The following is a 27080-nucleotide window of genomic DNA, read 5'->3' as shown; positions in this document are numbered from 1 at the left end:
TGTCTTAACTGTCACTTCAAATGCATCTGCCTTCATTGTTTGCTTGGTAGTAATGGCATCACCACCAAATCCTGTTTGAAAATTCAGCCCAGAAGCAAACATGAAATTTAGTAGCCATGTTACTCTCGAGTTGACCCTGAAAAATTCTGCGAGAACCCATGATCAGAAATACACAAAAAGCCTTACATTTGAGTTTAAAAAGGCCATTTTTGGGGCTTTCTCCATTTTGTCTGATTGCTACTAAATTTAAAGCACCTATTCTTCACAGATTAGTTGCACTGATTTGACAGAAATCAAAATGTTCTTCACCGCATGTAGGTAACGTATAGTGAACATTTAACACCCCCCCCCCCCCAATTAATTTCCGATTTTGTCAGTACATGTGGGAGAAGCACGGCGGCTAAGTTTGACAACCCTGCAGCTCTTGAAACGTTTCAAGAGACAAATCTCTTGACTAGCAACAGCCTATCGTGGCTGACTGTTGCACCTACTGAAGTGAGTTGAGTTTGTTATCACCATAAAGCGTTCATACCTCAAGTTTGTGCTCGAGTCAAACGAAAAGCTAATAATCAATTTCAAAAACATCTTAGTTCGCGCACACTCAACTTGAATTTCAGCATTTGCGCTTCCTTTATGGTTTTGGAGGCCCACACGACAACGCAACAAGAAGAAGCCTGCCACCAAGTTAAAGAGTGTAATCTGGCCACTCAGAGGCTAATTTAAACAGACAAGCCTGCCTCTTAACACCTAATTACTGCTTTTAAAGCGATTAAGAGCAGATCCTCAGTCATAGACTGAATGTCCTCAGATGCCCCTGAATAAAAAAGCCTTTTCTTGACCTGATTGCTACACAAAACCCTTTAGATGATTTGAAAATGTGATCATCTTTTAATGTTTAAAGGATATTTAAAATAACAGGAAGAACCACAATCGTGTTTGAATGCTTTTGAGCTCGAATGCAAGACAACCCAAATCATTAAAGCTACAGTAGCGCTACTGTAAGACTTGTTTTTCTTGACTCGGCTGCTCTTAATGAGAGGCGGTGTACAATGGGTGGGATGGCAGCCCACCATGGATATTTGCCAGGCCGTTAGGCAGATGAGGCTCCACTCCATCAGGCCCGAGAGGGGGTGTCACAGGACCCCCCCATTCGGGCTGCTAATTGCCCTCCACCACCACCGTGTTGTGTCCATTTTATAGCAAGTTATATTTGTCCCGGAACTTTAGTTTGTGTGCTGCGCCTAAATAAGAAAACAATCAACAGATGAGAAGGGAATGTTAAGAGTGACTTTACCTGCACCGAAATGAAGAGAAAATGTTCTTAAAGTAATGATGGCCACTTGTTTTGAGTTGGATGACTGTTAGATGACTGGTTCTTGCCATAATATGGATTTTAACTGTTGTCCATGATTGGACCTTATCATTAACCATTCAGTTATTAACCTAACTTCTGCACAACACAACTGTTGGCGCCAATCCCATTGACAAAGCAAATTATTTCACGAACTAACTCTGAAAAGCCACGCCAGTAAAGTGAAAAACATTTCAACTTTTAACGCTCCTCTCAAAAATTCCAGATGCGTGCAAAGCAGTAATCAGACTAAAGAGTGGCTATTTTGAAGAAACTATAATTAAAAAAAGTTTTAATTTATTTCATCTTATTTTTTTAAGTACATTTGTTTATTCATAGTATAATGCCTCACAACTCACAATATTTGGATGTCCATATTTTTTATATAAGAATATGTGCATCTGTATCTCCCAATTTTGTTTATACACAAAGAAAAACATTTTTATCATCAACATCGGGAGATGGCAGGACATGCATATTGTTGCTGAGTTTAAAAAGAGTACATTAGTTCTTTTTGATATTTTAAAATCGTAGAGACTGTTTTTACAACTAATATTATACAAAACCTTTAAAAATGCTCCCACAATGTTTGACACAAGCCATTTTTTTTTAAAACAGGAATTTGGAGATAATTTTTCTTATTAGCAATCAAAACTAAATGTTTATCCAGAAAGGCTGATACCGTAAAAAAGTCTGTCTTGTCTCAAAAACTTCATGAAGTTAATCAATGCAAGCATTTAACTCTTGAAAAGCCATAGCTGTGAACAGGAAGTCCTTCCAGGCCATAGAGCATCATCCACATGTTAATCTTATGTTAATCTTATAGAGAAAAATGAAGCTGTTATCTGGGCAAAAAGTGTCTTTTTTAAAGAAACCAAAATATTCTGCTTTTGATTAACATTCGGTTGTTTACCAAATATTTCAATTATTGTTTCATGTGTGAACGAGGCACAATATCCAAACCAGCATCAACTCTGTTTCCACGGGATTCCAGTATTGAGGGGGAAAAAAAGGATTGGAAAGAGTCAAGATTGTTCTAAAATTAGTGTAAACTGAATGAAGGCACCTTAATTTAGCAACAGGAGGCAGTTCAGTGGGCATTAATGACGCACACGCAGTGATGTTATTTGCTCAGCCGAGCGTGAGCCACGTCTCCAGTTAACAGGCCCACGAACAGACGGGGTCCGCGGTGGAAATAATAAGGGAAAGGAGCGGAATTAATGAGGTTTGATGCGGAGCACTTCTCAAAGGGGGACACCGCTTGACATAATTGGGGATCACTTGGGAGGGCGGAGAGCGCTTGATGGCTGGCGCCACTTACTTTTCTGGTGTCCGCTTGAAATGCCAAAGGAAAAAAAAAATAACGGAACAAAAACAGAAGATATCAGTGATTGACAAAAACGCCCTCTAGTGGCTGTAACAAGTATTCCACGGGGCCGAACATAATTGCCAAAAAGAGTTGGGAAATTTGATAGTGACCTTACAAGACATCGAAGAAACCTTCAAATGTTTGAATAATAATTGATATTTTAATCTCATTAAAAAATCCAATGGTGTCTTCAGATTTTAGGAGCTTGATCAGAAACATACTTGTGTGGGGTTAACAATTGCAAAAATACTAATAACATTATAATTATGAACACATTATGACTAACTGAATCAAAATAACAAAACTCCATCCATTTTCTTTACTGCTTTTCCTCAGATGGTTCATGGGCTTGCTGGTGCCTATCCCAGGTGTCTGGGCAGTAAGTGGGGAAAACCCTGAACCCAGACTCACAAACACACACAAGGGCAATTTGTAATGTCCATTACCATTATACCCACCATGCAAGTTTTTGGGATTGTGGGAGAAAGCTGGAGTGGCCCACACAGGAATGCCGGAGCCATACGCAAACTGGGGACCTCACAACTGTGAGGCGAACATGCTAACCACTCTTCCACTGTGCCGCCCATAACAAAACAAACTACAAGATATCCAGACTGTCAAATGCTGTGACGAACATATTTGCTCTTCACCAAAAAAAAGAAAAGATGTAAAAGCTGGATGAATATTAATAATATTTTATACAATTATTTGACAACAAAAAGTGTGACAATGTACATCGACGCGTTCATTTGATATCGCAGAGTAGGGCAACGCCTCGCATGATCCAGTGGTCGGGCGGGTGACTTGTGCCCAGCACCACGGCGGTGATGTAATTGAGGTCGGTACGCTTGGGTTTCTTATAAATTGGACACACATAGTACTTGGGGTCGGGTGGGGCGGTGGAGTTGATGGCAAACATGTGAATGACAGGCAAGGGCGTGAAGAGCACTTTGGGGGCCGACTCGCAGAGGATCGAGTTCTTTTTGTCCCAGTCCGCGCCCTCTAAGAACAGGCCGTAAACATACACGCCTTCCTGTGGAGCAAATGCAATGGAATGAGCGAGTGTAAGTGCAAGGGGGGGAGAAAAACAAAGAGCTCACTTCTGGATCGGACTTGATCTCCTCCTTGGTCTTCTTCGTGACTTTGTTGTTTAGGGTTACTGAGTCCAGAGCCCAGCCTTTGTTTGCTCTGGTGACTTCTTGCCTCATCGCAGTGAGGAAACCTGGAACGCACGTTGACATCAGGGAACGTGAATTTGAAAGCGGTTATCGCAAGTCAGTTTAGGGTTAACTGGCGATGCAAAAGTTCCTCCTTTCGCCTTTTATGATTAGTGATAAGTGATTTGTAAGTGTAATTTCATGATTTACTTAACGGGATCCACTTACATAGCCATTTTAGCATTAATATTGTATTACTTAATTTGATGACTAAATTTTATTTTATGCACAGTTAATGCCTATAAAAATGTATTGTCACTTTCTGTTGACTGAAAATGAATCAAGGCTCAGGTAATGACATTTCACAGCTCACCTGATTTCTGGTCATGTGACAGCATGTGACATCGTTTTCAATGGAAAGCAAGTGGCAAAATGTGTTTTAAAGATATTACTTTTACATCACAACTTTTACATATTGTCATGAAATGAATTATGGACAAAATAATGCTCATGCTCAAAAAGGCTTTTTATGTAAAAATAAAATCCATCCATTCTGATGTGTAGTGTACATCAGTAGTTTTATGTGATCACTCACCTTGCGGGTTGAAGAAACCAGTCATCCAAAAGGTTTTGGGTCGCCGAGTAAAAACCCAACTGAAAAACTGTCTGTTCCTATCCAGGAGCTCAGTGAACCAAAACCCAAGGGTGGTAGATTCCCACGAGAGCTTCTTCCACAGATTGGGCACACGGGCGTCAAAAATGTTGTCCAGGGCATCACGTAGGGTCTGCCAAGAAAACACGGCAAAAACAAGCAAAGCTCGTAAAAATTAAGTGAGAAGCGCTGCTTTACTTTCAGCAACTGGATGAACGCAAATGGTACAGCATCACATGTAGACAGAAACAGTAACACTGTTGCTTAAGTAATTTATTATTTACTTTATTTAAAATGCCTGATATTAGTGCCGCACTGATAACTTGGGAGGGTAACTAAGATGTCACAATGAACAATTTATTTTTGTTTGATACTGACCAAGATGGGCAAGCTAGCCACACCACAAGAAGCACAATTGCCATTCAACTAATGCAGCGTGACTTACACAGTTATATTACTTGTATTAATATTTAATCAACAAATTATTGTATTGTGATAATATCATGATGTATAGTATTAATAGCATTTTTTCCTTGTTTAAAAACACAAACCCAACTATTGGTTGGTAGGGGGCAGGATGGGCTGGAAACTTAAACTATTTGAGTTATATGATTTGAATCACAAACACGATCACGTGAATTGCACTCATATCTCAAGACAGCATTGTACAATTTCATGATTAAATAATTGGTTTGCTTTCATTAAATAATGACATTTCAAAATACATATAAGCTCAAGGATGGCTATCCCATCCGCAGCAGAGCCAACGTTGCGGACCAACCTCGCTCATGATGATGGTGCCCTCGATGGCCAGTTTCAGATCCTGCAGGGTGCTACGCACCACCGAGATAATCCTCTGCATGCGGTCCACTTCCTGGCGTAGGAAGATGTTCATGGGGTTGAGGGCTCCCATCTTCTTCAGGTTGGCTCTGACCTGATGCCGGCAAAGACAAATAATGAGAGGATGGGCTGAGCTGCTGACATTTGCGACAAAAGCCAGCAGAACCTCGTGAGGTATGTAGTCACGCGGCAGCTTGTCCAGCATGTCCTCCGCCATGCTGTACACAATGCTTTCTCTGGTAGCGCCAGAACCGCCGCCGCTCTCCTTGGGCTGGATGTTGGTGATGGTGTCCAGCACCTCGGCAGACGTATTTCTCTGGTAGCTAATGAAAAAATATAAATACAAATAAACAAAGGTCATTTTTAAATTGTATTCTATTCCGATTGTTTTTTTTTTAAATATATTATTTTCAACATGCAGTGCTCATTTGTAGCGTTCGATTTTGTATTTAATTTCTTAAGTTTTACCATATTTTCCATACAATAAGTCGCAAATATTGTGCGAATTTGTGACTGATACCACTGACACAATTATGTCAGGGAAGGAACACACACACAGTATAAGAACTCCAACAGGAATAAACCAGTCAGAGAACATTACGTATTTATTTACAGTGCGCCCTATGTATAAGTATAGAAATAGAGCCCATAATCAAACTGCGCCTAATAATGCACCATATGGTGCGAAAAATACTGTATATGAAATGTCATTCATTTAAATTCTCATATGCTATTAACTGCAACTGTACATTTCATTTCTTTTGAATTTTATATAGTTAATTAGATTTATCTAAGTGTAATTTAAGTGGAATTAAGTTTAAATTGTTGTTTTGTTTTTAGTAGTTTATTTAAACATATACTGTCTAGTATTTTCTTGGTTTGACAAAAAAAACTAGCTTACACTATATCAGCATTGGGATGCAGCCCCAGTGCTTGCGTGGAGTCCACAGCAGGCAAGCCCTGAATGTATTCCACATACTCCTCGATGGTCTTACATATCGGGATTTGGTAGTCCGTGTAAAAGCAGAAGGAGGGGTCTAACATTTTCTTACTGAACCATACCTGAAATAGGACACATTGGAAGAATAAATAGCAAAAACAAGGAAATGGTGAAACGCCACTGAGTAAAAATTAATTAAAAAATTATAATTAAAAAAATAAAATAATGCAAATTATGAGTAAAAAGTAAAACAATGTTAACATTCTAATGAATAGCTACAAATACAAAAAATAATTATAGTCAGGTACTTATCAGGGAATACCTGCATTCTCACAAAAGAATTGGGAGAATAAATAGCAAAAAAAGGAAATGGTGAAACTCCACTGAGAAAAACCTCAAAAAAATAATTAAAAAATTATAAATAAAATAATGCAAACAAATTAAGAATAAAAAAATATAAATACAAAAAAAAATCAGGGAATACCTGAATTCTGACTGAAATATGTGTGTATGTGTTGCGGTGGTGGTGGCGGAGGGGGGTTATAATGTATGATATTTTTACAGTTGTACATGAGGTTGTGTTGTCGTTTAGACAGCACAGAAAATCTGCTGAGTTTCATTTTACCAACTATAATCACAGGATGTACAGATAACGTAAACAGTAAAAGGGGTCCTTACCCGAGCAAAGCATTTGAGCAGGCGTTTGTCATAGTCGTCTGTGACCCTGCCTCCGTACTGCACTTCAGCTAGCATGTAGCGCAGAGTCACCCAGGAGACATCCTGATTGAGTTTGGACGGTTAGCAAAAAAAAAAAAAAAAAAAAGGTAACACAAGTGTGGCGCATGTGTGCTTGTCTATGCTCACCTTTCTGGGACCGCAGTCATCCAGGTGTCTCTCCACAAACTCCACGCTGGCTGTAAAGTCCGCAGAGTTGAATTCGTATGGAATGTTCCATCCCAGAGGTCCGAATTTACGCCGTTCCTGAGCCCATGAAGTTGACAAATAAGTTAAATGATGGGCCGATTTAAAATGTTCGCACAAAATTCCTGTAAATGAGCGTGTTACCTGAACGGCGGAGTGGAGAAAGGCTACGCCGTACAGCAGCGGCTTCCATGTCGGCAGGTTGCTGACTTCCAGTTGGTTTTGCGAGATGCTCACAAAGGTTCGCTTCAAGCTGGCGCGGAGTCCCTGCGGCGGGTCGTTGGTGAACTTGATGGAGGACTGCGAGGACACGGATTCTCAAGTGAGAGTAGTCTTGTGGCAATAGTTTTTATTTTAGAGCAATAAAATATCATACATGCATATGCAATATCAAGTGTCACCTTTGGAGCCTATAAATAGACTTGTATTGTATTCTATTATATTGTATTATATAGCAATATTATACATATATGTATATATGCACAGTACAATGAAAGAGAGCAAGAGAGAGACAGAACTAAATTTACATAGTAGTACTTTTCCGGCAAAAAACAATATTGTTTTGCGGTTTCTGAAATTTGAAAAACATTCAATTAAAAGGCACAATAATTGTTTCTTTGAGTTAATTTTTTTGTGAGAAAATGACAACAAAAGTACAATTTCATTGTGTTTTTTTTTTTTCGATTTGCAAAATGTGGAAAATAAAAAAAAAAAGTTTTTGAGTTTAGGATAAAAACAGAGGAAGCACTTAATAACCTAACCACACATCTTAACTTAACAACACGTGTATTTTTGTTCCGCCAATGAAAAAATTACAAATAAAACATGATTTAGAGCATAGGTGTCGAACTCCAGTCCTCGAGGGCCGGCATCCTGCATGTTTTCCAGTTTTCTTTCCCCAACACACCTGATTCAAATGATTAGCTCATTAGCAGGCTCTGCAAGAGCTTTAAAATGATCCCAATCATTTGAATCAGGTGTTTTTGAGGGAAAAGATTTGGAAACATGTAGGATACCGGCCCTCGAGGACTGGAGTTCGACACCTGTGATTTAGAGAAACAACCTTAATTTGATATGGTTGGCCAATAAATAAATATGCAGATTGCTTTGAAGGCAATCAATTCAAATAAAATGGCAACCTGTAAGAGCGTGATGGAGAAGAGGTCGTGGGGTTCAGTTGTGACCCACACCCTGAAGGTTTTGTGGACAGTCTCGGTAAATGTGACGGTCTCCAACAACTCATCCATGAACTCCAGACCCAAGTGACAGTTCTGCAGAAGCACCCAGCCTCCCTGTGGGCAACAATGTCGGGCGAAAACAGCCAATGAAAATATTACTTATTGAGCTTCCTGAAAAAAAAGTGGAACCACTATGTTCATTTAGAGTGGAATTTCACATAGTAGTGGAAAAAAAAGACAGATGGAAGAATAAAACCAGACAAATGCATACAACAGCTAATGCAAACCTCCTCCATCGAATCCTTGACAAGCTTCCTAGCATGCACCTCTTGTCCTTGCCCCATGGAGATCGACCTACATCCTTGGAGACACAAGAGGACACATGGGCATGGCTTTTAAAAAGAATTGAAAAAAGAAATAACATTTCACGACTCAGCAGACTCACCAACATTGAGCTTTTTAGCAAGGGCTTCAATTTGGTTGGTGGGATCTGAACCCATGGAGAGGAAGCAGATGAGCGGCGTGCGGATGTCGCTCTCCTCCCACGTGCCCAGCAAATTCAGCAGGACGGGCTCGGCGAACCTTGCGCCCATGGATTCACCTACGTACTTCCTGGCCTGAGCCAAGGTACGATCTGGACACCAGGACCTGCCAAGGGAACCAAGACTATATTACAGAAAGTTTTTGGAACAAGTAATCTCCTTGTATTACTATCAAAAATTAGAACTTGTGCAACTACCCCTTCTCAGTCACTAAATCCATCAGCTGAAAAAGAATGGGGTACCTGATAAGCATGAGTTTATTGAAGACGTCCAAGTTGTTGTAATTTTCTGGGATGACAGCTTCCTCAGGGGCATCACCATTGGCCCACACTTTCCAATGTTTTCCACTTTTTGCCACCTGCAACAAATAATGAGCGGCAGCGTGCCAACACGGATGGAATCGGAAGCTGTGAAATCCAGAAAAACTCACCTGATTAAGGATGTTTGCAAACTGAGGCAGTTTACTGAGTTCTACTAGGTTCAGCCACACAATGTCAAGGACCCAGCTGAAGGGCTTCGGAGGGCACGCTTTCAGGTCAAGTGCAGCGCCACCTGCAGGAAAAGCACTTAATTAAATGCATTTGGAATGACTACTTGTCATGTCAACAGCAACATTTGTAGATAACCAAAATATCATCTCATTTTGTTGCTGTGAAATTACAAACACTCACAAAATTTGGTCATAAGCAACCAAAAAGACAGCAAAATAACTGCCTCTGGGAAAAAAAAAAAATCAGGCAGGAGAGCAACTGAAAATCAAAATTAAAATCAGCTCCTTGAGTTTTGGATCATATAAAACCTGCATAAAATAACAAAGCAACAATAACAAATGCATTATCTCAGTAGATCGTATTCTGATCGTATATATATCTGTAGACATATATATATATATATATATATATATATATATATATATATATGTCTACTGAAATAATTCAGGAGGATTATTAGATCATAACTCGTTCAATGAATTTGTTTCTACAATGATGAACCTATATATTTGTACTGTATAAATAAGTGATTTTAATAAATACAGTATAATAATTAAAAAGATACAATTTGTATCAATCTGGATGTTTCAGAGTGGAGAGAAACATCTTAATAAAAACAATGATGTACTTTTTGAATACAATACCTTTGATAAGTATTTGAAATTGGCTGTGTTGTATCTTGCCGTTCTGCAGGTCGATCTTAAGGGCCATGAGCATCGTGAAGATGAACTTGTGGTTTTCGTACAGCCCGCGGACTGTGTACCTGAAGACTTCATATGTCAAATAGTCAATGATGTTGGCGATTCGTTTGGACGTTTTGGCAGACTTCTCCGATCTGCAAAATTCATATTTACGATGAAAAACATCCTCCCACCAGTCTTCTACCACCCGGAACTTTTGATATGAACACATTTACCTGGCAAGCGAAATATCAAAGAGTTTGAGGAACTGGCCGAGGGATGTCTGATACATGACGTTGACCATGCTCATCTCAGTGATGAGGAAGTAAAGGATGCTTCCTCGGCTCGCCACCGGACGATATTCGGACTGAGCCGCCTTGATTTTCTCTTCCGCTTCGGCCGCGACGCTGAGCTTGACGCCGACCTCGGCGGCCGTTTGCTTGGTGGTGCTCAAAATGCCAATCATGGAGTCGTCATCCACCAAGGAACCTGTGGCCCAAACGGAAGGAAAAACCTCATGTGGCAAACCTTAAAATCAGCAGATATCCACGGGAGAGATTTGGGACCTTTTGTGGTGCTCAATTTGTACAGAAGGTTGTCCTCCAGCTCCTGCATTTTCCTTTTGTTGGAGGTCACATCCTCAATGAGCTTTAGTCTCTCGTTTTCTAATTCCTGAAAAAACATCGCAATAATTAAAGGCAGCCACTAGTGGACATTGAGCATACTTGTTTGGAGATAGAGACAGAAAATAATAACAAGTGATGACAAGTTTTTTTTTGTTGTTTTTTTAAATTAAAAAGTCTGCTATTGGAATTTACTCTCCAGTGGTCATTTAACACTTACTGAAAGTTTTGGCTCAATATCTTATCCTAAGGAGCTGATTACAATGGACATTTGAATAATGATACAACAATATATCATTTATTTCCAATGTATTATTTTAGAGGGAATTTTGTGTAGGATCAGAATATACCAATAACCTTTACCCCAATTTTAATTTTCAGTAACATAAGGCTGTTTTTTGTTTTTTTTTTAATGCATCACAATTACACCTTTCTTGTGTTTTGGATAAAACTAAATATGGATTGCAAATAAATAAAAGCAACAAAAACACTTTCTTTGTGTTTTGATTGAAAATGAAACACCCATAACATATGAAAAAAGACGCAGAAATGTAACAAAAACTGATGTTGAAATTTGGACGAACCTTCTTCTCAGCAAGGATGACACGTCCCAGCAGCTGGTCCTCCAAGCCTTTCATGTTGACAGTGAAGTCAATGATGGACGTTTTGGCGCTCACCTCAGGAGTATATGACGGGTTTGGCAGTTTAGTGGTAATGTAGAGCCGGAAGCTAGCGGACACATCCACATCCTTGTCTCCCACTTTCACCTCCACAGAGAAAAATCCACAATATTAATTTAGAATGGCTGCACATTGCTACACGGAAAAAACACTTCATTGATTTACAGATACCATTAGAAAAAAAAAAAAAAAAAAAAAAAATATATATATATATATATATATATATATATATATATGTATATGTATATGTAAAAAAATACCTGATTGTGTGTCAGAGAAAAATAACCTGGCAAAACGGTCATCTAGCTGACATTTCAAAGAATTACCTTGAAGTTTGAGCCAGATTTAAAGAAGTTTTTCTCCAGGATGTTGTCGAGGGCAGGGTCCAGCTCCTCGCCCACATCTTCAATAAGTAGCGGCCTGCCCAAAGATACGGAGTCCTCCAAATGTGTTCGAAAGTACTTGTGGTTGAGGGACGTAATCTGTAGATGAGACGAGACCTGTGAGATTTTGGAGTTTAATTTCAACTTTGATGAGTGAACGACACCATACCTGCAGGGAATTGGCCTTTTCTTTTGCGGTGATCCAAGTCTTTCCCTGAGTCTGGGGATCGACCAGGAGAGGATATCTTGACGCTTTGGTGACGATGATCCCATTCTGTACCGAAAGATCATCTCCAGGCAGCCCCTGAAGATTCCACTCGCTGATCTAGAACAGACACACGCACATTTTCCTCCTCCCACCACTCCATGAGTTCAACTATTGGCTCATTTTTCTTGTCCTTACTGTGGGAGCGTCAACCAGTGTGGAGATCAGGTTGAGGTTTTCTGTGAATGGGATTTTGTTGGTTATGAGTTCGCCCTTCCACATTTCCAGCAACATGTCGCGGAAAGTCTGGTTGAAGGGGCCGCAGTATGACAGAAAACCGGTGAGCTGCAAGACGTCGCCAACCAGTCTAACATAAGGAAACAAGTTAAGCGGAAAAGTCATTCTTATGAGGCCTGCTAAAATTACAGGGGTGGTTTTCCTTTGTTAGTAGTATTTCAGGTAAATCACAACAATACGTGACAAATGAAAGCAACAAAAAAATTAGATAATGTTGTTTCTAATGCTGTTTCTAATATTGTTTCAAATGAAGACTAAAAAAGAAATGAAAAAAATATTTTCTGTGTTTTGGAAGCAACATACACAATTAGAACAATTGAAAAGTAAACAATAAAAACTTATCAAACTTACCAAAAAATTCTCACAAAAACTGGGGGAGAAAGAACCAGAAAATCCAAAACAAAACTTTGTATTTATTTGTGTTTCAAATAAAAGTCATGCAAAATTCGGAAGGAAATCCTAAGAAAAATGAACAAACATTGGAGGAGAAACAAAGGTAAAAAAATGTTTTGGGCAAGAATAAACAAATTAAGAAATTTAAAGATTTAAAGAGAACTAAAAAAAAATACAAACGCAAATAAATTCTTTCATTGAACTGGGAATAAAAGTGAAAAACACAATATGGAGAAAGCACTGATCTTTGTTTTTCAGATATGTAACATGAAAATGTAAACAAACATTTGCAGAATTTTGCAGAATACACACACACACACACACACACACACACACACATATATATATATATATATATATATATATATATATATATATATATATATATATATATATATATATATATATATATATATATATATATATATAAAAACATGGCATTTTCACCTACCTCTTAATCTGTGATTTAAATTCTTTGCTTTGTTGAGTCCAGCGGACCTTCTCATTACTCAAGCCACCAATCAGATCTGAGGCGGCCTGCATTTTGTTCTTACACATCTCGGAACGATCCAGCAATTCCTGAATGAAATCGCTCCAATTTAGAAGCATGCACTTTGGCTAGCTCAAAGTCAATCACGTAGCCCACCTGCTTTTCTTTACTGGCGGCGTCGCTCTTCGCCTGCACCAGGGCCAGCTCGGCTTCCTTTTCGGCCAGAGTGGCCTGAGCCTGCATTTGCTCAGCACTGGCTTTTTTGTAGCGCACTTCCTGAACTGCCAGATTAGCCTAATCAAAAATGATCAAAAGTGGCCGGATGAGCGATCGCATTACCTTCAATGCATGGACTTGTCGACAGTTTGTGTGTGGCCTCATTCATGTTTGCCAAGTTCAAGTTTGCCTCAGAGCCAAATTTTAGGCACAATTGGCAAGGCGAGTCCTCTTTGAGCAAACGTTATTTTGGACTGATGCAGCTTACCTTGAGCGGCAGCACTTCTTTGTTGATGTCATAGAAGACGGCCATGGCCCTGGTCCATGCCAGCAGACCGGCCACGCTGCCGCACACCTTCTTAGCGTTTTCCATGGTGTAATCCTCCATTTCAAAGTAGGGCTGCAACAGCTCCACCGTCTCCTCATTGATTTTGTCTTTGACAAACTGCTGCAGTGATGCCAGGAAGCCTGTGCTGCCCATTAACTGAACACCAAGACAAAGGTGAGACACGTGTACATTGGATATGACGGAAAAAGCAAAAACAAAACAATGACTGGAATCAGACACACCCTAAGAGCATCCGGCCATGACGGTTTGAGACAGGGCAAGTTGGGATCCATAGTGACGGTCTCCAACTTTCTTTGGAACAACAGTAGGCAGCAGTCCATGATCCTCATGATCAGATGTGGTGGCTTGGCCAGTTTCCTTACAGTGGCAATATCAGCAGGCTTGATGGTCTGCAAAAGGTTTTTTATTTTGTTTAACGATAAGCAATAAGCAATGCAACTAAAATGAATCTTGAAAGTTGTTCTGCCTGCTATGGGTCTTCAGAAAGAAAACAAAAAAACCAACCCCCAAAAAGAAATATACTCAGGTTGTTCCCTCCTTCAAGTGAAAGGAGATGCAAATGACGTTATTGAAATAGTTTAGGATTATTTGATCATTTAATTTAGGATAATTTGATCATTTAATTTCGGATCATTTGTTCCCAAATGCATCATGCACATTGGCTCGAAGTAGGCCGTCTGGAACGACATGAAAACTCCCAGTGAGCCGCTAGGGGGTGCTATTTAGGCCTACGAGTTCATTTCAAATTCAGCAAATGAAGTGCTTTTGCCTGGCACAAATGATGAGCTGGCTGAATTTCTCCGTAGGTGAACTGGGCCTAGTTTCAGCACAAAGAAGAGCTTCATTTGTCACCATTTCCAAACCCCTTTTATATCCTTGGCAATGTTTTCAATTATCCAAGAAAGGGGGATATGATGCCAAAGTTAGCCATTTTTTATTTTCATTTTTTAGGGACTCTAATGCATATAATTCAATGTTAATAATTAAAAACATAAAACAAATAATACAACAACACAAGTGACACGAAAAATAAAGCTGAAAAACGTAAGTCACTTCAATGTGCAAGTAAACAAAAAAAAATGCATTATTACCCAGCTGTACTAAAGGATAACAGAAACTCACATTCAGTGCATTTTCAGCATCCTGTAAGGCCGGTTTTGCTGCTTCCAGTTTCTCCTCGGCAATGGCTCTCTCATGTGTGATTTCATCCACGATCATCTGAGCTTTATCGCTCACGATCTGGACCTCGTTCTTGATTATAGTGGCAGCTTCAGTTCGGATCATCACCTCGGCTAACACCTAAAGCGTACACCTCGTATCATTGTTGTGGAATAGAAGAACCAGTGCTTCCCTCTCAGTGCTGTTTTTTTTTTGTATTTTTTACCTTGTCAGCTTTGGCGGAGGCTACCACCAACTCTTTCTCACTGACTTCCAGCTCTTTGGAGAGTTTAGCCACAGACACGGCGGCCTCCATCAGTTTGTTCAAGCCTGAGAGTAAGACGTACGATAAGATTGGTAAGTCAGCCTTGGGACTGTTATTATCATTATTTTCATTTTTCCAAGGAACCCAACCCAAGGACTAAAATATTCCTGGAACTGAAAATACTGTAGCTTTGTAGCTTTATTTCAACCTAAACGTCACTTTTGGTCCTCGGTACGTTTGGTTTCAGGGGCCGAAATGCGTTGTCCTTACCGACATTCATGCGCTCGGCGAGCGTGTTAATATGCTCGTGGTTTTGACGGTAGAGCGTCTTGTACCCGTTGATGAATGAGAGGTACGATTTGGGGGTGACATGAGTTCTCCTCCTGAATCTGTAAAATGCAAAACAACACAGGGATACACCCATAACACCTCGATGCTGCGTGCATGCAAACTTGTGCAAGGCTTTCCTTTCGGTGCACAAGGGTACTGTAATTATACATGATAAAATAGCCTTTTATAATTTCATATTCGCCTCATACCTAAAAAAAAGTTTACTTGGCAAGGTGGCGCATGTGGTTAGCAGAGTGTCAAGAAAAATGTGTCAATAATGGCAGAAAATGGTGAAGATATGCATTCCAGAAATGGTAAAGTTAAGCATTCCAGACTGAATCTAGTAAAGTAATCATTGTCACGTGGACCATGTGCTCCACCGAAGACGGCCACTAAAATGAATTTAACCCAGCTCCCTACCCCATCAAAATGAGAATAACGTCTTGTTCAATTGCGTCAAAATGGTTGTTACCGTTCAAAGTAGGTGTCGCACGTCTCAGCCACTTTGCGATGGTACACACCCATGGTGGTCACCATGGAGGCTTTCACCTCTGGGGAGCAAATTATGGGGAACCCTGAGAGGAAGTGATCAGCCACCGCTACCAGAGCCTCCTCGGGCCACGGGGCGAACCAGTCCATCGTGCAGCCAGATATCAAGCCCGGGAACTTCAGGGACCTCGAGCGAAACTTTGGTCCTACCTGTAAGTATGATTGATAGACGGATACAATGCTGTTAACTGTTCTTGTTGAAGTTTACATTCATATATGGATGGATAGACATACAGTAACATGCAGAGTGTAGTATACTAATCATATCATTTGAGTATTTTTTTTGGATACTTTCCACTTACCGGGGAGAAGCACAAAACGACATGCAGATTCTTCCGCGCCCGCGATATGAAGTACTCGTAGAGGTTGTCAAAAGTGGGTGGAATGCGAGGAAATTCCTTTTTCATTACTGGGACCAGGTTTTGGGTAATCTCTTGGATTTCATCCTTTGCAAAAAGGTTGGAGACCTACGCAAAGATGAATGAGTGGTGCTGAATGAGGTTCAAACCAGGACATCATAGAAAGTGTACTTTTTCTCTAATATGAGTAATCACCTCTCCAGATGACAGAACATTGTTTAGGTACTCGAGGAAGGCCTCCTGTTTTATTTCATTGTCAGTAAAAAGGAAAGTGATGCCGCGGCCTTCGGCCCCACTTGATTTGTACAACTTCTTTAGATCTTCCATAAAATTTGATATATTGTAAGACCTAAAGGGAAAGACAGAACGTAATCCATAATGAATACATTGATTGCATTAAGTATTTGTGATGGTTGATTATTTTTTCTTATATTTTAAATAATTTTGCAAAGATTATGAAAACATTTCATCACTTTGATAGCACAAGGTCTGTATAATTTGAAGGGGAAAATATATATAATTCTTACTAGGCTAGTATACATAAAGTAAATGGGCTTTATTTGTGCAAGTAATCATTTTTTTCATTTTTAATAATTTATCAAAACATTCCATTGTTACGCTCTAAAAACAGTTGAGTCAAAAATTTGGGGTGAAAAAGAACCAACTCAATTTCTGGGTCAATTTGACCCAACTTTGTGCAGTTTTATCCAAAACATGACAATTTGATGTTGTCTCATACAAAGTAACCAGTTTGTTGGGATTAATTTCTGCAAAACAAAACAACAATTTGTATCAAATTAAAATAAATGTTGAGTGGGGTTTTTTTAACCATTAATTGGGTTATTTTTTTACCAAACTGTTTATAGCATGGCTGATCAAAAATTATGTTATGTTTTAAGAGGAAAACATGTTATTATGCAATATTAGAGTAGTGTATGGCTACAAATGCTCTATAGCTAAAGGCTAATAAACTGAGTATATCGTTGACCATATATCATAACTGCTTAAGTCATATTTTAATGTTTTTGGATAAGAAACAGTTTTTGGAACGCACAGGTATATTTTTATTTACGGTATATTATAACAACAACTTCAACTAGATGTGTGAATAAGTAAAAGGAGCAAGTGCCAATAAAAATACCCATTTGTGGTTTTTTTTTTTTCTTTGTTTTCCAAAAATATAGAAATCAGACTTGTGCAATTATGCTATGCGACTGATGATATATTCTGTTCTCCATACTTGGTCAATGTAATCTGGTTCACTTCATATCCAGCGATGTATGAGGCAAGACGAGTCAAACTCTGCTTCCCGGATCCTCCCACACCCACAAGAAGGGCATTTCCAGTATCCGTGCGAATGATGCGTGAGATCTATAGAATGTGGCGGGAAGTTACAAAATATAGATACTGTGCCACTATACATTTTTCGGGTAGCAATGTTAGACATGAATATTTATATTTCTGACAACTTTTCCAATTTGTATGCGTATAGTGGACCCACGTGCAAATACACATATTTGCACAGGGGTTTCTCATAATGTGTTACGTGCAGACTTAATCTGACCTTGACAAGGTGAGTCATGGCATCTGTAAAGAACACCAAGTCCATGTGAGAGCCCCTCACTTCGTCGTTGTGCCTCGCCTGATAGAACCTTAGCTTCTCTTCTAGAAATTCATAACTGGGCACCTAACAAAAAGATGACTTCAAGTTGGTAACAGTCAATCAAGACACAAAACAGCCTGAAGAGCAGAGGAAGCTTTTTCGTACCAGCTCGTAAATTTTGGGGGCATCGAAACAGGCGCCTTCATCTTCCTCGCCCGTGGGTTCGGGCGCATCTCGCAGGAAGTCAACAAAGTATGGGTCCTCGTGGATTGTCGCGGCAAGGCCGGGGTCAACGTGCTCTTTGACCACGCGGGTTATGGCAATGTCAAACCATTCTTTGTCCTCGGAGCAAATGAACCTTAAGACAAGCAGTGACAAAAATGTTTTCAATCTGACTGAAAAGCAAAGCTTAATTTGGACTTAAAAATGCCTCAAACGTTATAAGTAATCTTTGTAAATACATTATTTGTAGGTGCTGTTTATTTCCATTAGCAAGGTGGCTGTTATTAATAACTGGCGAGAGAAACCATGTCACATGGAATGGGACTTTTTGTATTTTAACTTTTGAATTTTATTTCTCATTATTCTGATTTTTTTCTGTTGTGCAATGGTGGCGGTTATCGTGAAACATTCCAAACCTGCTAGACATGGTGTGTCCCAATCTTGAGTACAAATCAGAGCACTCACGCAGGGCAACAAGTACTGCCCATGTTTGTGTTGACTTTGATCACGTCCTGGTTTATCTATCTACCTGTCAGCAATGACACGTGTGCATTCACTCTTGAATAAGGCCACGAGGGTCTGGAATTCATTGCACTGCTCTGCCTCAACCTTCAGCATTCCTTGCCAGATCCTGGACAAGTCTCGCAAGTTGAAGATGTAGTGGAACTTGGAAGGTGTGGGCAGCATCTTAACCTAATGTAGATATATTATATCAGTGGTTCATTGACTTTTTACAACAACCGACACTTAAGAAAAGTCTCCACTCTACCGGTACCAACATAATGAATAATGTTCTCGTGTAGTTTTTAATTCTTAGCAAGAATATTTGATATTTGTCTAAGTCCACAGTTACATTATACATTGCTGAACATTGAAAATGCATAAACAAACATAAAAGAACATATAAAAAATTTCCCCTAAAACTACCTTGGTCCACTGCCATAAAACCCTCCCAGCCGACACAAGCTTCTTCACCATGGCTGTTATATCCTCCTTAAACTTCCTGCACTGGTGGAAATAGCCACAGCCGACCACACCTGTGTGTTACAGCAAACGTGATCATTCACCGAAGTTTTAAATTTAAAACTTTAGTTTTGATGACGAATATCTACCAAAGATTTTGTCAATGGAGGTATTGGAAGGCAGGGTACAGTTGAAGACAGTAAACTGCCTCTTGAGTCTCTGCGGGATATCGTTTCGCCCGCCGCCGGGGTGAATCATGGCCGCCAGCATTTGCACATCAACAATCGTGATAAAGTCGCCTGGTTTGTCCAGATTGTACATGCCGCCCATTTCCATCATTTGCCGGACTATCTCATTGGTGATCTGGAAAATATTTCACACGTCTTATTAAACCTTGTGATTAGATGAAGAGAATCTTTGAATGTTTGAGTTATAAATAGCTAGAAAGTTAAAAAATATATACAGTATACAGTATAGTGAAAATGTATGCACTAGAACTGCACTGATTATCAAACTAAATAATAATTCTTTAGATAACGTATTAATAATTCTGTGACCTTGTCGAATGTAAAATTGTCCAAATCCTGGTAATTTCAGCCTTTCCACAGTAAACAGACTAAGATTTATGTAGATCTCGATATCTCCCTAGCGGCATATTTTCTATGTAGTGTGCTTACTACATTTTGTCTTTAGGACAGATCGAATTAGCTTAGCAGGGTGAAAAATTGTCAATTTTCTCAAGTTGCTGTGCCATTTCTATATACATAGACTCACACCTGATCTCCCCATTCGTTGACAAGAGGCATATTGATGTCATCAACAAAGACTGACATCCGGCGCCCGCCTGGCGGTCCGTATGTACTGCCAATTCTCTTCTCGATATAGCTCTCCACAGTGCGCTGTTGCAACACACATTGTTAATCAAACATCTATTTCACAAATAAATTGTGTTGTATGAATAATAAAAAAAAGAAAATCTCAACCTAATTGACACTATGTAATTTTTGAGTAATTTTATCCTTTTTTTTAAACAACAGTGAGTTTATGTGCCATTCTACCTGAAACATGATGGGTTCTGTGGCGGAAGAGAAGTTGAGAGACTTAAACAGGTCCGTCTCTGGGTCAAATTTTTTGGCGTGGCTTTTGATCATCACTGTCTTGGCTGTCCCTTGCTCACCAATAAGCAAAACAGCCTGTGGTTTTACAAAGATAAATATAGTATTCATAATTAAAGTACATTATTTGAAACAAGCCGCAACCCACTTTGAACTGCTTAGCAATAATTTCCAGCAAAAAAGCAGTCCTGGTGTTATCCACATTGGGCACAAGGATCGAAGCGTAGTCCGGTACGTGATCTGTGGGATACTCGTACTCCCCTACATGTTCATTCCAATGACACCACTGACCTGGAAGTGAAATGCAAACAGTTGTGCATCTCTTACACACAAGCCTTAAAGAATAAGTTGCAATTGGCAAAAAACAAAAACAAAAAAAACCCCACAATTTTTACTCCCCAGAATTTCAAAAAGTTTAACACATCTGTGACAAGGTTTCCTCAAATAAAGATTTAAAAAAATACTTTACAGTCCATTTGAACTCACGTCCTTGTAATTGAGTCTAAGTGGAAAAAAAGAAAAAAACGGATGGATTTCAAATGAAAAGCATTTCAGAGTACCGACTCTTTACACCTACATACACTTAAAACTTGAATTTTCCATTTTGTGTTACTTAAAAAAAAACAGTTCATTTTTTCTGAGCGTACCATCTGTCCCCACCATGTATTCAAACATAGTCTCTCCCTCCTTTGTGTGCGGCAGATCAATGTTGCTGCTATGCTCTCGGAAAAAGCCCTCCATTTTGTCTCGGTCGTCCAGCTCTAAAAGAGCCCCCAGACTCCACATCAGGCCGAAGACAAAGAGGCGCTCCAAGTGTTTGTCGTTGACCAGGCCTCCCATCTGCTTGGTTGGGATTAGGCCTTCCAGTATATTGCAAGACTGCCAGATGACAAATGATTCAAAATCAGCACGTGGTGGCGGTTAATTTGATTTCCGTACCTGCATGATGTAGTTACACTCCAAAAATGGCATTTTGGGTTTGAGGTTCTGCCTCATGTATGAATACACGTCCCAAAATATCCTGTCGTACAGATTAATGATGTTCTCGGCTTCTTCGGAGTTACCACGTTTGTTTGTCCACCCCTACAACAAAAACAATGAGAAGATTTCAAATGAATCAAATCATCACCTCCATTCGAATCTTGTTTGGTGATATTTGCCTGTATTTGGGCAGTCTGCCTTGCCGGATGGCAACTATACCTTGAGGATGGGTTCCCAGCTCAGTGCAGAGGAGCTCATGAAGACCATACCGACTCGGGACACCGTGGCCGGGGAAGCGTTCTCAATGTTATGCACCTCAAATACCAGCTTGCAAGCTGGTGACATGGTGATACGGTCACCGTTTGCCAGTGTGAGGGTTTTGTTGTCATCCAGCACGGAATTGAGGTTCTCAATCCAAATGGCGTCCACAGGACCGTCCAACACAATCCATATGATCTCCCCTGTAGGCAAAATTCCTCATTACTGCTATCTATTACTGCAAATGATTTGTACCTCACAAAATTATCTTGCATGATTGTTATTGTTCCTGTTAGATTGTACAACACAATACAATTTGACAATACTAATATAAGTTTCATTGCTCATTGTATTTGTGGTAGGGAACTTTCAAACAACATCTTGTGGAGTTATTTAAAAGTTAAAAATTGCCTGTGATACTTAAGGATAGGTGTTTGAACATTCACATCACCTTTCTTGGCCTTGAGTGTCCTCCTCCAGAGCGTCGAGAAGATACCATCAGTCCAGTCATTGGTGGCAGCATCCAGACGGCCGAACATCTGAGGTGCGGTGATAGCCTTCGGGTTCATGCGCATCTCCCTGTGAGGTGTTCCGCACTCTGTCAGCGCTCGCATAAGGATGTTGATGACAGCGGTCTTACCCGCGCCGCTCGGCCCCAGGGTCATGAGACCGTGGCGCACAAGGGAAGACTCATAGAGCTGTTGTCAGAGGTCATAACAGTGTATTAAAGTCAAAATCAGCTCATGCTTGAGCAACATTATGTTTTGTTATACCTGAACCAATTTTAGGTTCCAGTTCGGGTGATTAACCAACGCGGCAAGGTCAACTTGATTCTTTACGGCGGCCTGCAGCTCATTGTAAGTGCTGTTGTCTAGCTTGATCCCAGGGAACAAGTCATTGATGAGACTGAGGAAGAGAGGCTCATCCTCATCCACCTGAAACAGAATTCACAATTATTGTTTGTCAGTGTTATTCGAATAAAAACAATCAAAACTATTAAACACATAGGTGCACATCGGTGGCACACATTTATGACTGGTTACAAACACTGTAGTGTATGTAGTGCTTCTTCGGCAAGGTGTTATTTGATAGTCGTTCTCAAATCCACTACCAACCCCACATCTGGCTATCCTTTCGCAAGTATAGAAATCCCCTGTGTATTTACTGTTGACGGTTAACAAATTCACTCACCCCCATTTTAGTACCCCATCTGTTCCCATTTCCTGTTCTCTTTCCAAAACATAACTTTATGGTAAATTTGAGCAATTGCAAACTAAACAGTTATAAAGAACTAAGACTAAGCCCAGATCTTCCTCTAAGTAGAAACCCCCCCTAACTATGGAGAGCCCTGTTTTGATCTGACATGTTTATGGTACCAGTTTAGAAAGATTCATGTCACGCAGCACTCTCATGACTGTGCTTGACTCAGAGTCATCAGGCCGCGCACGCTTGCAGGCCCCCAGTGTCCTCAACACAGACAGGATATTCCTCAGGCCAAAGTCATAGTGCACCTGAAACACACAAGAAAACAACACTAAAAACCTCTACTTTGTAGCATCACTTTCCAGTGTCAGAGCTGTGCTGAGGAGCCTGCCGATCGTCTTCTCTTTGTTGCTGTGTCTCACCTGTTTTGTCAGTTGCTCTTCACACAGCTTGTAAAGCACAAAGAATTTCTGGGCCAGGAGTACATTCTCATTGAATCCACAACTAGCCAGCTTGACCCTCATGATGATCTGCCAAATATTAGAGACAATAAGTCTGTTACATTAGAACAAATACTACATGTGGGAAGCTCTACCAATGAAAAAAAAATCTTAAGGGTACCTGTCGATCAGGCACCATCATGGAGACTGTCCTGAACTGGACTTTCAAGTTCTCAGGAAGTTCCTGACGGCCAGCATAACCGGGGTTCTAGGCAGAGAACAAGCTGTCAGTGCACACTGCCCCTCTCGCTGCCATGTCAATTTCTATGTCTTACCATAGTGATGAAGAGGCCAAATTCTGGATTAAGGTCGACAACATCACCATCCGTGAAGACAAAAGTGGGTTTGTGTGTCTTGCGAGCCACCAGAACAATGTAAATCTGTTGAGCGGCCACAGACAACACCGGCAGGTCGATCCTGTTGAATTCATCAAAGCAGCCCCATGACCCGGACTGTGCAAGGCCTGGGAAAAAAAGTAACAGTATGAGTTGAATCTGCCAATAGCAACAATTAAATAGCTTCTTCAAAACAAAATCGCCATCTTCCTGTCATTAAGGCCAATATTACTGTACTTGAGATGAAAAATATGCCCTATTTTTTGGGTGGTGGAGGGTTGTTAAATTAAATGCCTTAAGGAGGGTATTTTTTGGAAAAATATCAAACTTTTAAAACTTAACAAAGTTCTCCTTTGTCTATTACACCAAATCATACCTTGCAAAATGCAGATGGTGTCACAATTTTCTAACTTCTTGTGTTTTTACATACCAAATACCATTATTTTTTTGTTGCTGGATCAATGTATAAAACAACTTTAGGCCTTAATTTTCATAACATTCCAGGAGAAGAAACTTACAGAGTCTTTTATTATATGTAAGAAAGTAAATTATTGACTCTAGCATAGCACAAAGCCTTCAAATACCTTTGTAGATCCTGCCAAGACCCCTGAAGTCCATTTGGTCAGAGCAGTTGAAGACCACCACATACTTCCCCAAGCATCGGCCCATGTCTTTTGTGGTCTCTGTCTTTCCTGTACCAGCTGGCCCAGCAGGGGCTCCTCCCATGCTCATGCCCAAAGCCTGAGCCAGAGTAATGTAACACCTATAACAGGCCACAAATGTAATTATAAAAATAAAATGGCTACACAATAGCTACACTTATTTGTTGTCTTGCCTGTCAGTTAGCGGGGTGATGACCAGACGGTCGGTGCAGCCAAGAAACTCGTTTTGATAAACAAAGTCAACGTTGGTGATGGAAACGATGACCTTATCAATGCTGTCATTGTAGTAAAATCTGCTTTGCTTCAGCCACTCAAAGTCATTGGTAGATTTGACTGATTTTGCCACCTGAAGAGAAAGCAACATCAATGTGGTCCACAAAGGCAAAAAATGTCATGTAAGTTAGTGAGCCTACCAGCTCTTCAAAGATGTCACTCTGGTGCACGTGGATGGTAACCAGAGTCTCGTATTTGACCCTGTCAAATTTGGTCAAGTCGTAGGTGGTCTGCTTGATCAGTGTTCGCAGGAGGTTCAGGAATTTCTTCTTTGTGAAGATCATCACCTCTTTGCTAAATTCGGCATTTTCAAGAGCTTCCTCTGAGTCCCTTGTCCAGACCATTTGGATTCCCAGCAGGCCCACCTAAATTAGGAAGAAGAATTTGGACTAACTAGCAAGAACACATATAGCACATTGACCAGCAGAAGCAAAGAAGATGGTGATAGACCTCCCTCACAAAATATGTCTCAATGACACTTCCCAAAAGTAGAAGATTAAAAAAAAAAAAAAAAACAGACCTGCGCTTGAAACTTGTCAAGAAAAGGTATGAGCTCAAATTCTTCGTCATTGATCACGTCATCAGCAGCTTTGATGACGGTGTGCAATGACGACTGCTGCTCAATCAATAACTTCCCGAGCCAAAGCTCCACAGGACCTTGAGCAAGAACGGGTTTGTCCAGCTGAAAGGGCAGAAAAATGTAAAAAAAATGCATATGAGAATCTATAACGCATTGTTTGTGGATTAATTCAACCCAAGACCGAGGTCAAATCAAGGGTTATCAATAAACAAAATACGCACTGGTAATCTCTCTGCTTCTTGAGATAGGACAGCCAAAATGCTGTCATACTCATTGGAATCAAACTCAGCATGATTGACATTGTCAAACACTCCAAGAAGATGAGCCTGAGAACAGAAATTCATGAAATTTTATGTATTTTTTACATTACTGTACTGCCATTTGGGATTCACAGTCTGTATCGTCCGTTATTAATTAATCACCTAATGATGTATGCCCAGCGAAGTATTTTTGTGGTTTTATGGTAAATTAAATGTGCTCACCTGAATTGTGTGAGAATCGCTCGCCTGGCCAAGGATTTCCAAGAGGGCAGGGTCAGACACGAAGAAGAACCGTGGGAACAGAAGACGCTTTTTCTCGAGGTACCTGCGATGTTTTGCGCTTGTTATGTTGCAATCATAAGACTGTTGCCAATGCAAAATCATGTCATTTAACTGGTGGTGGAAATGTGCGTTTACTAAGTGGGTAAACGCTCAGTTAAAAAAACAAGTCAACTAACGTGAAAATGCTTGATATGAGACACTGTTATTCAAGTCTGATGCAAAATGTTGTGATCCTTTTTGGGTGGGAACTGACTCGTGATTCACTGCAGTTATTTGTTTTGTTTTTATGATCAGGCAAAAGTAATGTCTAATGTAAAATTAATTCTTTGGCACCACATGGTAGCATTTTCATGTTGCAATAGTGGGAATTTACTCAAATATTTCTTGTACAGTGACTAACTAGGTAAAAAAAAAAAAAAAGAGTAATCATTTACCCTGTGAGTGACTTCTGACAAAAGTCCAGTTGCTTTTGAAGATCCGGCAGGACCTCCGCCAACATTGGATCACCGACACAGCACTCTACCACGTTCGGTACGCTCTGTGCTCGCTGCATGATGTTGATCCATGTTGAATCGATTTGCTGAAAGCGCTCAGCTTCCTAGATGAATGGGAGTGTGCATTTTAGTGCAAAATAAATACGAATTGAATGATTCATCTTTGATAATCGAGTTGTGCACTACCTGAGATTTTGGTATAGATCAATAACAGGTAGATGCTACCAGCAGTATCGCTAAAACTGATACCAAATACTTTAGAAAATATTATGGTGTTCAATTTAATTTATCCAGATAAATAACAGGTTTTATGCAATAATATTTCCTTCTTGGGTTCTTAACAATGCTGTGATATACAATATTCAATGAACACATATTTTGACTGCTGTTGTTATCTAACATAGTAATCTTCATATTCTTAGTCTCTGTCTGTCTTCTGCAGTCAAAAAAAATATCAGTTGCTCAAGATGGTCTAGTCTAGACAATTTTTCCTAGCTTGTTTTGATATGATTCATTGTAGTAGTGCTGATTAACTTATTATATTTATTTATCCGATTTCATTGTTTTACTTTATTTTCTGCTGGTCTTGCACAGTTTTGATATGATTTGTTGTAGTAGTGCTGATTAACCTATTTAACCTACTGTATATCATTGTTTTAGTTTACTTTCCGTTGGCCTCACAGAGCACACTAAACCAAATATTGCACACTTTTATTATTTATTTATCGAATTTTAGGCTGTTCTTAGACACTATATTATAGTATACTATGTGCTACTATACCTAGTTGATAGTTTGATGAGCTCAAACTAAAAGTATGTAAACCTTGACAGACAAATAAAACAATATAATTTTCCAAAATGTTGTCATGTATTCAATTATTTTAATTGTAATGCCATTTCATTTCATGAAACAATTATATTTATTCAAGAG

General features: G+C 39.7%; 1 protein-coding gene and 1 long non-coding RNA gene across 2 annotated transcripts in view; one reads left to right on the top strand and one right to left on the bottom strand.

Moving 5' to 3' along the window:
• Positions 1-2914: 2914 nt before the first annotated feature.
• The window catches only part of LOC148414831 (dynein axonemal heavy chain 8-like), a 35090-nt gene continuing 10924 nt past the window's right edge, over positions 2915-27080 (bottom strand). Inside the window, exons 29-84 of the mRNA XM_088428631.1 lie at positions 26090-26253; positions 25596-25698; positions 25335-25439; positions 25054-25215; positions 24674-24898; positions 24434-24606; positions 24183-24361; positions 23539-23726; positions 23385-23471; positions 23186-23293; positions 22937-23071; positions 22334-22495; positions 22012-22258; positions 21522-21763; positions 21261-21404; positions 20969-21200; positions 20470-20612; positions 20265-20399; positions 19983-20105; positions 19356-19569; positions 19171-19280; positions 18773-18936; positions 18187-18379; positions 17983-18105; positions 17659-17789; positions 16614-16767; positions 16362-16526; positions 15983-16209; positions 15451-15569; positions 15142-15245; positions 14880-15056; positions 13979-14146; positions 13677-13892; positions 13349-13486; positions 13154-13281; positions 12211-12379; positions 11977-12132; positions 11751-11906; positions 11329-11511; positions 10688-10793; positions 10358-10610; positions 10086-10276; positions 9381-9502; positions 9193-9308; positions 8854-9056; positions 8696-8769; positions 8370-8522; positions 7375-7530; positions 7174-7290; positions 6988-7089; positions 6271-6431; positions 5536-5692; positions 5311-5463; positions 4473-4662; positions 3821-3942; positions 2915-3753 (exon numbers count right to left, since the gene is read on the bottom strand). Coding sequence (XP_088284757.1) covers positions 3466-3753; positions 3821-3942; positions 4473-4662; positions 5311-5463; positions 5536-5692; positions 6271-6431; positions 6988-7089; positions 7174-7290; positions 7375-7530; positions 8370-8522; positions 8696-8769; positions 8854-9056; positions 9193-9308; positions 9381-9502; positions 10086-10276; positions 10358-10610; positions 10688-10793; positions 11329-11511; positions 11751-11906; positions 11977-12132; positions 12211-12379; positions 13154-13281; positions 13349-13486; positions 13677-13892; positions 13979-14146; positions 14880-15056; positions 15142-15245; positions 15451-15569; positions 15983-16209; positions 16362-16526; positions 16614-16767; positions 17659-17789; positions 17983-18105; positions 18187-18379; positions 18773-18936; positions 19171-19280; positions 19356-19569; positions 19983-20105; positions 20265-20399; positions 20470-20612; positions 20969-21200; positions 21261-21404; positions 21522-21763; positions 22012-22258; positions 22334-22495; positions 22937-23071; positions 23186-23293; positions 23385-23471; positions 23539-23726; positions 24183-24361; positions 24434-24606; positions 24674-24898; positions 25054-25215; positions 25335-25439; positions 25596-25698; positions 26090-26253 — 8916 coding nt within the window. The 3' untranslated portion in view covers positions 2915-3465. The remainder of the gene's footprint in view (positions 3754-3820; positions 3943-4472; positions 4663-5310; positions 5464-5535; positions 5693-6270; positions 6432-6987; positions 7090-7173; positions 7291-7374; positions 7531-8369; positions 8523-8695; positions 8770-8853; positions 9057-9192; positions 9309-9380; positions 9503-10085; positions 10277-10357; positions 10611-10687; positions 10794-11328; positions 11512-11750; positions 11907-11976; positions 12133-12210; positions 12380-13153; positions 13282-13348; positions 13487-13676; positions 13893-13978; positions 14147-14879; positions 15057-15141; positions 15246-15450; positions 15570-15982; positions 16210-16361; positions 16527-16613; positions 16768-17658; positions 17790-17982; positions 18106-18186; positions 18380-18772; positions 18937-19170; positions 19281-19355; positions 19570-19982; positions 20106-20264; positions 20400-20469; positions 20613-20968; positions 21201-21260; positions 21405-21521; positions 21764-22011; positions 22259-22333; positions 22496-22936; positions 23072-23185; positions 23294-23384; positions 23472-23538; positions 23727-24182; positions 24362-24433; positions 24607-24673; positions 24899-25053; positions 25216-25334; positions 25440-25595; positions 25699-26089; positions 26254-27080) is intronic.
• On the top strand, positions 14909-26890 carry LOC148414832 (uncharacterized). The gene is made up of 3 exons (XR_015867361.1): positions 14909-15272; positions 15995-16211; positions 19975-26890. It is a non-coding gene; the product is annotated as an uncharacterized LOC148414832 (long non-coding RNA).

Source organism: Hippichthys cyanospilos, chromosome 12, assembly GCF_059441005.1.
Source record: "Hippichthys cyanospilos isolate Australia breed blue-spotted pipefish chromosome 12, RoL_Hcya_1.0, whole genome shotgun sequence".
In the NCBI taxonomy this organism is placed as follows: Eukaryota; Metazoa; Chordata; class Actinopteri; order Syngnathiformes; family Syngnathidae; genus Hippichthys; species Hippichthys cyanospilos.
The sequence above is the reverse complement of the archived record's forward strand: the minus strand, read 5'-3'. Positions and strand labels throughout refer to the sequence as shown.